The 10557-nt window shown below is 37.3% G+C and overlaps 1 protein-coding gene across 1 annotated transcript; it reads right to left on the minus strand.

Annotated features, from left to right (window-relative positions):
* Positions 1-2831: 2831 nt before the first annotated feature.
* Positions 2832-8444, minus strand: zfpl1 (zinc finger protein-like 1). The gene is made up of 8 exons (XM_008332341.3): positions 8259-8444; positions 5895-6011; positions 5694-5805; positions 5392-5585; positions 4510-4588; positions 4214-4405; positions 3448-3571; positions 2832-3318 (listed from the first exon to the last, which is right to left on the minus strand). Exons 2-8 carry the CDS (start codon positions 5994-5996, stop codon positions 3132-3134), a joined length of 990 nt encoding a protein of 329 aa, XP_008330563.1. The 5' UTR covers positions 5997-6011; positions 8259-8444; the 3' UTR covers positions 2832-3131.
* Positions 8445-10557: the final 2113 nt, after the last annotated feature.

The following is a 10557-nucleotide window of genomic DNA, read 5'->3' on the forward strand; positions in this document are numbered from 1 at the left end:
GAAAGAGAGAGAAAAAAAAACACACACATCAATATATAGCATGCCCCTACTGCATCTACTGACAGATGCACGCAAGCACCGAACCAACTGAACTGGCTCTAAAGAAGACCATGCAAAACATAATTAACTAATGTACTGCGTTAAGCATGAAGTATATCAGTTTTAGAGACTCTTGGTACTTTTTGTACGTCATAATGATAAATGCTTAATCCAATGGCATTTTTTATGATCAGATATATTTCAACAGGTCTAACATGGAATATATTTTCTAGTCTGTAAATTATATTGAATTCAAGACAAATCGTACTACAGACCCGGTGCTTTTTTTTTTCTCCCCCCCTTATTATTTAATTTATATTGTTTACAGTATAAGCATTAATTACTGTGGTAGGTTATTGACTAGTGTGCCCTTATTATGTCATCCCAATGGGCACTGTAATAATTCAGAGCCAGTGAGGAACAATCGAACTCCAATACGTGTGACAGAGCCAATCGCACTTCATTAGTGCACCATGATGTCATATTAAACCTCATCATTTAGCATGCCAAGATTAACGAACCTGACACGATGTGGGGGGGGAATACAAAAGTGTCTCGTCACTGACCATCATTTTAAATTGCCATGATGTCTGATATGTATTGCCCTCGGCAGATTTCCCATCATCCATGTAATCGGACTCAAATCCACTGACAATCGATGCCGAAACGCACACGGCTGGAACTGGAACTGTCAGACACGGTGGGAAGTCAGTGGGATGCAGCGACTACTCACACCATGGGATGTAGTAGGAGTTATTTGAACAGTACTGCACAAATAGATAGATTCTCAAAGACAGTGACATGAACCTTTAAACCTGCAATAATAAATGCTGAGGTTTCACTTCCATATTATTATTAGCTTGATAATAGAACTGGATATAAATAGAGACAACTAGATGACAATACTGACAAAATTTTGTTGTTTTTCAGTTGTTGATTGTACTCATTTACACTGTTGCATTAAACAGTTTTATAGGTTATAGGTATGTTTTCTAAAAATTCGAGACCCCCCCCCCGCCAAAGATCATTCTTCGGTTACAACTAGATGTGTTTCCCCACACACTAAGCCAGCACTAACATTTCCAACAGCAGGAAAATGGAAAGTGAACTACTTGAACCTTCCGGACCCAAGTCCGCTTCCCTTCCTTAACCACTAAGCCACCACCGCCCCAAAAGTTCAGTTGCTGGTGGAGAAATACAGAAAACAAAAGATTGATTCAATCAATCAAACAATCAACGAATCAATCAATCAATGTATGTATTCTGAGCCTGTTTACATATCTGCCCTGGTCTTAACTTCATCAGCACACACTGCATGTCATCTCATTTTGATCGATTCTCTATATCTCCCGAATGTTCATTTACTGCTGAAGTAGTCATGAGCTTGGAGCTCCACCAGGGGGAGTGAGTGCACAAATATTTACAGAGAAATGCAAGGCCCAGGCTTCATGAACTAAACATGGCAGAACGGCACTGTACTGAAAGCTCTCCTGTGAAATTTATGAGTAAATATATAATATACATACATATATATATATACACATATATATATATATGTATATATATGCGTATATATATATATGTATGTATATTATATATTTTTTTTATTTCATCAACAATAAAAGGTACATTTTGAACAAACGTCTCCAGAGGAGTTCCGTAGGTCAGACTGTTTTCTCTAGAGTCAAGGTTCATCTTTATCTTGAGTGGTAATATTGATCTTGTTAATACTCAAGAAAAAAAAAATTTTTTTTTCTAAAATTGTTTTTCTTCATTAGTGTGCACTAACCGTTTCTATAACTCATCTGGCATATTGAACATATTGTAACTGTTATGGTGGAGCAAGTTGATATATTAATTATTATATAATGACAATAATATGGCAATAAGGCAAGATTAACTTTACCTATTATGTAGTGCTGTTAAAACAGCCGCTTGTGTCCACGCGCGCACGCACACAGGATCTTGCAGTATATTCCTCATTCCGGTAAAGTTCTGGCTGAGGAAACACACATCAATCTGATTATTTCTCCCCTTGGGGGGGTGTAACAGTAGCACCTTTCTCTGGAAGAAGGAATGGCATTTCAATAAACCAGAATTTAACAACAGTAAAAGACAGAGAAAATGAGGCGGCAACTACATCTTTATGGGAAATATGTACAAAATTACACATCGCAGTTTTGAAGTTGATGCTGTTTAAGGCTTTCGTTATCACCCAGTGACATTAGAATCAATATAGTCTTTGAAGGTAAGGGTTTTCTTGAAGGTAATTAATGCTCTCTGTATTTGGGAAGATCATAAACAATAATGATTTTTTTTTTAAAAAAGAGTTTGGTTTAAAAGTACAATGAGAAAACCTTCCATCCCCCAAAGTGAAAAAATCTGTTAAAAACCCGCACCTCATTTAAAAAGATAAAAAAAAAAAATTTAAAAAAAAAAAAAAAAAAAAACATCAACCCAACGTGATGACTTCCACACGGATGCGTTGTGTCTAAATAATTAAAAATAACTATATAAACTCTCAGCAGTGTTACACATGGAAATACACAAGTTAATAGTGTCATACTTAATTTCTGCATTTGAAAAAAAAAAAAACCCTAAATCTTACACAACAGACGTTGAAAGGTGTGACAAAGTAACAGTTTAATGCTGCTTCTTTCAAGCAGCTTGAACTTATAAAAATCAAAATTTTTCGCTTAAAAATACAAAGATTAGCGAAAAACTTTTTTTTTAAACTTTTAAATATTATTACTCTGCCAATAGTTTTTATTATAAAGAAATAAATACCTTCACCCAGTAAATTGTATTTATTTTATACATTTTAGTTTATCTTCACAGTTTCAGGGTACTTTCAGAGAAAAAAAAAAGAACTCCTGAATATTGAATATCGAATTCATATTTGTGGATACTAGACGGATTTTATTGTCTAGTATAATTTAACAGATCCAGGGACTCCCTCCTTTTTGAGGGGAGGCAAAGCCTATTTTATTATAATGTTGTGTAAATTCAGTTTTTCCCTTTCTTAATCGGTCTAAACACATATTAGAAAAGTCCAACATTAACACAGAAGAAGGCAACGTCAATACTCGTCCTCAGTTGGTCCCGACACGAATGTTAGGGTTTAACATGGGGTTGAGATTTGGGTCTGAAGCAGCCGAGGCCCGTCCAAGTTTAGCCATGATAATTATTAATGTAAAAAAAACAAGAAATCCAAGCAGAAGTAGCAAAAAAACTCGCTGTTTCCAAGACAAAGAGGTACGCTTTCCACCGCTGCGATTCCTGTACATTTTAGTTGGGGGGGGGGAAAGAAAAAAAAAAAAAAAAAAAAACACACAAACAATTTAATATTTAATATAATAATTAATAATTGTTTACATCTTGTATCAAACAAAACCTCTGAATACTAACTTGAGAATTCGAGCAAACCAGCTCAAAGTTGGCCTTCGCCGGTACTTGTCATCGTCGAAGTCGATCTGTGTGACAGAGCTGTGAGCGACGTCCCGTGTGTCGTAGAGCTTTCTTGGAGATGAGGCTAGCAAGGACAATTACGAATAGAAAGCAGAGCAAAAATAATTCATTTTTTGAAGCAACATTTGTTCAACGCTGCATTTCAATATTTTTTTTTCCTTTTACCAACAGGACGCGGTTCGGGAGACGCACCCTTTAAAACCCATGTTATTGAAAGACTGACATTTAGAGACACTTGAAGTGAACACCAGGAGAGCTACAGTAGCTGTTCAGTCAATGCACTTTTGTGGCAGTGAATATGGGATGCGGTGTCTCCACAAATTTTTTTCAAAGTATGAAATAATAGAAAAAGAGAATGTAAGAATACGAGATTGTTTGAGTCCAGATCTGTCTCCTATTGGCCAATGATACGAAATTGAATCAGATAGCAGCTCAACAGAAAAATGTGGAATTAGTTTTAAAAAAAATTTCCAGATCTGTCTCCTATTGGCCAATGAAACGAAATTGAATCAGATAACAGAGACCAAGTTTGGTTGAGCAGCTAAATAAAAAAAAACATATAGAAATAATTGAAAGAAACTGGATGTACATCTATAAACTAAAGTTTTGAAGAATGGGGTTGCCTTCCTATGATGTATCAAAGTCACCTCCAGTTTGACTTGTGTCCCTGAGGGAAAGAAGTCGGATGGCTTTAAGTTTCCTTTACCTGTGTGTATTGTGATGGTGTCAGACGTAGTGGCAGTAGTGAAATTTATCGCAACGTGTTCCTGCTTGTGCGCGTCCCCGTTTTTACGAGGACCTCCAAGGTCTTCCTGTGCTGATGGTGCCACGGAGGTCGTCTGTGCACTGAAGCTGGCGTTGTACGACTGACTGGGGTATACGTTACTTTGTTCTTGTGCTGGGGAGACAAAAGAATGTTTTCATCATATGATCACACACACACACACACACAATGTACCGTGTGCAAAACCGGACGGTAAACGGACACATGATAAGGCTTACCATCGAACGTGGACCAGTCTGTGTAATCTGTGATATCGTGATTGGTGTTCCCCTCCCGGACCTCAATGGGCTCTTCAAACTGTCAGTTACAGACGACTTTATATTAATGTGTGAACGTGACATTTGTACAATCTGAGAATGATATATATAGAGAGGTCGCCAATTTAACAGGTCCATTCTTCTGATTTAATGTGTCCATAAACAGAGTTCATTTGCAACTATCTCCTGCATTGGAGGTCACACTCTCTCTGGCTGCACTTAAACTTGGCAGTGGAAAAAGTTCTTTAAGCGTAATGAATATTTTTGTTTGTTTTTTTTTTTCTCAAATATATACAGTGCACCTATTCAAATAAATGCTGTTCAAATGCTCCCACATGATACTTCCTGGAAGTGAAATTTCCAGCACTTCAAAACCGTAATACATCAATTCTTTGAGTTTTTGGTGTCTGCATAGTTTTGAAATATGCACAATACACTGACCATAAACTTGAAAGTCTTTCTCCCTCTTAGCGAATTAGTTAAATACTCTTGAGCAAAGCACAGCACCTTGTAACCCCCCCGTATCAAGGGCTGTTACATTTAAATAACATAACTTGAGCAAAGCACAGCACCTTGTAACCCTCTTGTATCAAGCGCTGTTACATTTAAATAACATAGAATAATAGATCAGTTGCACCAGTCACAACTGGATTATGTAAATTATTGAATGCAAAAATGTATTCATGTACTGTTACGAAATGACTTAAATGACTGAAAACCTCCAAAGACAATTTAGAAGGTTTAAAAAGAAGGTTTGTTTTGGCATCTTCAGCAACAGCAGAAAGTCATCACAATAGCTTTTATATCCGAATTTGGATCATTACGGTTCTAATAGACTCTTACCAGTGGCAGTCCCAACCCAGCCCTAGCCCAATTAACGGATGACAGCTGTTCTTTCAGCACGTCTGCGATCGGGCTGGCCAAATTAGAGGGGGGGAACACTGGACCCTGACAGGTAGGACACTGGTATCCCGCTGGAGCCGTATGGCGCGGCTGCTGAGTTGCAAAATTATTGAGACAAGACCAGTGAAACACATCTGTGGACGGATGAAAAAAAAACCAAAAACAACACGTTTATATCATTCAAAGAAGTTTGGGATGTATTTTACGAGGTTATTATGGAAAAGAAAGTACAACAATCGTACCGTAGCAAATCAGTCTGACAGTGTCTTGCGAAGACAGCGGGGTCTTGCACAAAGCACAGTTAGGGTTGTAATCGCTGTCCTGAAGCCACTGCAAATATGACTGCACTATACACTGGAAGGGCAGAAAACGCAGAATTTTAATGTGATCACGATGTGTGGCAAAAATGTCGCATCAGTGTACACAAACAGTGTGATACTGACCTTGTTGTGATTGGAGACGAGGCAATGCTCGCAAACATTTACACGATGTTCAAAGCAGAATAAATTGGTCACTTTTCTCTTCGGGCACTTGCACAGACCCATGGCCACCTGTTCTATCTGGATGATATCCAAAAGTCAGGCAGGTTCGGAACAGTGTACAGAATGAGGAGAACACATTGATAGACATTACAAAAATGTTTCCCATTATGGACTGATGTGCATCTGCAGTTAAAATGTTCCCGGTAAATGAATTAATCGTGCAACTCATTTTCGCACTTCAAATGACAAAACAAGCATGATTTGTTTGTGACAAACCCATTTCACTGAGATTAAAACTATGACATCATACTACCAAGAGGGGCCGGTGCCATACTTTGAGAAGCACTGCTGTAAATCACTCTTTGTTCATTGTGATGGAAGGGCGTTGCTTCTCCATTTAATTTCTTACTTTCATCAGCCGCAGCGTACTTTTCTCCACGTTGTCAAGGTCATTTGAAAAAACACAAACATCCTTCACAAGAAGACAAGTATTACTTACACAAATTGTACGACTAACTTTGTATTATGTGCACGCAACTGATGTACCATCACAACCTCTTTTTTTTCTAGCATCTGTTGCTCGGATTCATGTTTGCTTACACTGCAGTTTGGATTATAAATTGAAATGTAAAACAAAATGGGAAATCATTTTGAAAGATGCTTGAGAGGTCAGCGTCATCTACATGAAGGTTAGTAAAAGAAGCTGAATAAATACACACACTACATCAGAGGTGCTCAACTGCTGGGTCCCAGTCAGGCACAGCACAGAAAAAATAAATTACACACACCTTTACCATCATTTATCATATAAAGAAATTACCGTATTTTCCGGACTATAAGTCACACTTTTTCCTCATCCTTTGGCTGGTGCGACTTATACTCCAGAGCGACATAGTCCGGAAAATACAGTAATTTCTTTATATGATAAATTATGATGGTAAAGGATGTCCCATTTTAATGATAACAGGATTCATTGAGTAAATTGGACCTAAATAGACTTGAATATTTTGTTGCTGCAAACAATAATAAAGAACAGATTTTGATTCTCTCCCTGGTTGACCTGTGCCTCTTGACACATATCAAGACGTTGTCTTAAATGACACACCTCTGTGGAGTAAATACTAATTGTGTACCGCAAAGGCTTAACTTACATCTTAAGTACACAATACTAACCCATTCCTCCGTCCCCACCTTTCCCTCTCCTCTGCACTACACCTTCGACTCATGCGCACTATTCATTTGCACTATTATGAATAAAGTGCTACCTCACCCTCGACTAAATAAGATGATTCATTACTGCTTTCCTTGATTCACCACTGTCATCATTTATTCTGTAATTAATGAGTGATGTCACAGCACATGTCCTGATGTCACAGCCCCCCATATGCCCTGTATGTATGGCATATATGACAATAAAGTTGACTTTGACTTTGATTATTGGCAGATAGGATGTGACAGAAATAAAAAAATATTCTGAAAATACATTCATTTTATCTATATATATATATATATATATATATATATATATATAAATGCAAATTGAGTTAGAAGTCCTGTTTTGCAAAAATAATAATTGTTTTATTACGGCCCCCTGATCTAATTCTGTTGCTTCAGTTCTTGCAATTAAATCGTGAAATCCCATAAATCTGCACCGAGGTAGTGGAAAAATTGAATTAATGTCACCAAAATTGAACGTGACATATTGAGGACAATCTTTAAAACGTATTAAAGTCTGAAAATATTGTTTTCTCCAGAGAAACTGCTAAATCTGACACAGGACTGTCAATGCATAATCACTGTTTGTTTAAGGATTTTTTTTTCACACGACATTTAATGTGCCGACCGAACACAGAGATACGAACACATTCCCTTTAGAGTGATTCATTTGACAGCTACAAAACCCAACCCCTTAGCTTGATATAATGCCTATTATTATCTCTAAACTTATTTGGTAATAGTTCCCCTCTTGTTTTAAAAAAATTAAAATCAAACAATCAAAATTACAATCAAAAATATAACCAGACACTAGTGTGTGGCCAATGTGACGTCTGTTGATTAAAGCTAGCTGTTACTGCGTACACTGACAGCTGCCGTGAATATCACTATAATAACAGTAAAGGCTGCTTGTAAGATTGTTCTTAAATATTTTATGACGACTCAATGTACGCCTCATACACACCGGCAGCACTAGCACACGTTCATGAGCTGTCATTAGCTTGATAGTTTAGTTAGAGAGTATAAGGTGAGTTAACGTTAGCCAGTCATTAGTCGTAGCTACGGGAGCTGAGGAAGTGGGGCAGCAGTTGATAAATAACTTCGTGTTACCTGTCACACAGACTTCGTTCAGGCCCTGTTTTGTTCAAGTGTTTCGGCTGCTGTCATTTACGCTTCCGTGTGCAAATCTCAGGAAAGGTGGGTCCACTGACTGTCTGTGACAGTCATCAGCAGAGGTTCACCGCAGTTAGCCGATGCCTCTTCCTCAACTCTGTTTATGTGCCACGTCTCTTCCGCTTTGTTGGTCAGTTTGATACGGCTTAAATATTTACTCTTCTGCCCCCTGCTGCACTGGAGTACGCAGCGCTCCAGTGCAGGCAGTGCACATAGCAAGCTGCCATATATTCTTAAACCCATGGCATGTCTGATATACATAACTATATGGAATGTCAGTTCTTAGATTAACAGTTCTTAGATTAAGATAAAAACACTATGATAAGAAAAAAATGTTATATTGTGCATTTAGTCACTGTTTTGTTACATTATATCAACCACAAAATTAGATATATTTATTTACTGTATAATTCAACAAGCATTCAGGGTCAGGGGTACATACATAAAGCTTTTGCGTTTAAAAAATAAAGCTGCACTATTTGGATGGATATAGACTTTTTTTTTTTAATTGCAGGAGTATCTAGAATTACAAAAAAAAATTGTCTATATACATACCAATAGTGCAGCTTTATTTTTGTAATGCAAAAGCTTCAAAAACAATTTAAAAGGGATGGATGGTTCGACAGCCAATTGACACGGGAATTTTCTACTATATACATTTATCCATATATACATGCATTTTTGAGGGATATTTCACAGCTTACATTTTTCTGTCGCACATATATCGGTGGCATTTTCAGTGTTTTACCAAGTTTTTGGAGTTGGACTGTCTGTCTATGTCCAGCTACTCTACTTCAAGATGAGAAAAACACTGCAGGACAGTGTTCCGTAATTTATCATCAACTGTGTCCTATATTCATTAGGAATAAAATGTACACACACGTAGACCCATTTTTAGCCTAATTTAATAACTGAATTTTTGTGGGTGCAGCAGAATGGGTCTCTCTGTACTGCACTGTTTTTGATGTTTGTTTCATCCTGCATTTTGTTGCTGCTCTTCAACAGATGGTGCACCAAGGGATAAGGCAAGAGCAAAGATACAGACATTAGACATCTGTCTACTGATAGCTGTCGAGTAAACACAATATACGAAGGTAAAACAGGAAACTATTTATATATCTGAATAGTAAACCATTATAAAAAAAATACTTCTACCTTCTTTCATTCATTAATATATTATCTACTGCTGTGGAAATTGTACTAATTATCGATTATCGCAAGTCAGTAAAATCCGAATCTGTGAAATAGTTTAGTTTAAAGTAAGGAACACTCTGAAAGGAGATTAATGTGGTTTTCTCTTGCATTTGTAATGAGCCGTTAACTGAGATGGCCGGATCCGTACAAATTCGTCTTCATCTGATGTGACGCTGTTATGTTAATGAATAACATTTGAAGTTAGTCTCTCTGAGGGTGTCTGCTGAATATTAATGTGACCAAACGAGACCCTTCATTCACGACATCAACACAACACGCAGCAATTGTACACTTCGAAAACTCACGTACACACAATACAATCATGCACTTCCTTTGTATGTGAATTGGTTTTGGTCCAATTACTGTGATATTTTTTACCACAATAAACACTATACCAGGGGTTTTGAAACAGACCTTTTTACCACAATAAACACTATACCAGGGATGGGAAACAGACCAAATGTACAGTAGGTGTGGATGATTGTTTGTCTATGGACTACCTGTGGTGTGGCTTCATCTTCCCTGTCAGCCATAATGAAGTGAACGCAAGTGAAGAAATCAATAAACATTTTATATACATAAAGTGACTTCCTTATGTTTTACATAGAAGCGTTTATATATGTGCTTATATATTTTAACGATTTAAAAAGACACAATATTTTCAGTTTTAAGTTTCAGAGGATGAACGAATGACTCAGTTCGTCAGTCACAGTGGCGCCCCCAAGAGGTGACCAGGGATAGCGCTGGCCAAGCATCTGCCTCCTTTATTTTCCCCCTGACCACAGACTCTATAGTTGTTGACTGTATAAGGCAGTGTTTCCCAACCTTTTCTTAAGCCACAGCACATATTTTTCATAAGAAACTCTGTTTAAATTTACTCTCAATTTATTTAGATACTCAAGAGTGTTTAGTTGAAGACAGTGTTGATATACTCGTAGAAATTGAAGAAAGACACTCACTCATTTTCTTTTTTTTTTATAGCCGTCTGCTGCCACCTAGCAGAAGAGAGGGACTAAACTGAAGGCATATGGATTTTCCTTGT

This window comes from Cynoglossus semilaevis, chromosome 19 (assembly GCF_000523025.1).
Source record: "Cynoglossus semilaevis isolate Cse_v1.0 chromosome 19, Cse_v1.0, whole genome shotgun sequence".
NCBI lineage: Eukaryota > Metazoa > Chordata > Actinopteri > Pleuronectiformes > Cynoglossidae > Cynoglossus > Cynoglossus semilaevis.

Bases quoted from the DNA above. Each gene is read 5' to 3' on its own strand.
- zfpl1 (XM_008332341.3), bottom strand. From the start codon at position 5,996: ATGGGTCTGTGCAAGTGCCCGAAGAGAAAAGTGACCAATTTATTCTGC. The intron at 4,589-5,391 runs GTAAGAGTCTAT...TGTAACTGACAG, and splicing joins CTGGGTTGGGACTGCCACTG to TTTGAAGAGCCCATTGAGGT. The intron at 4,406-4,509 runs GTAAGCCTTATC...TTGTCTCCCCAG, and splicing joins AGACTGGTCCACGTTCGATG to CACAAGAACAAAGTAACGTA.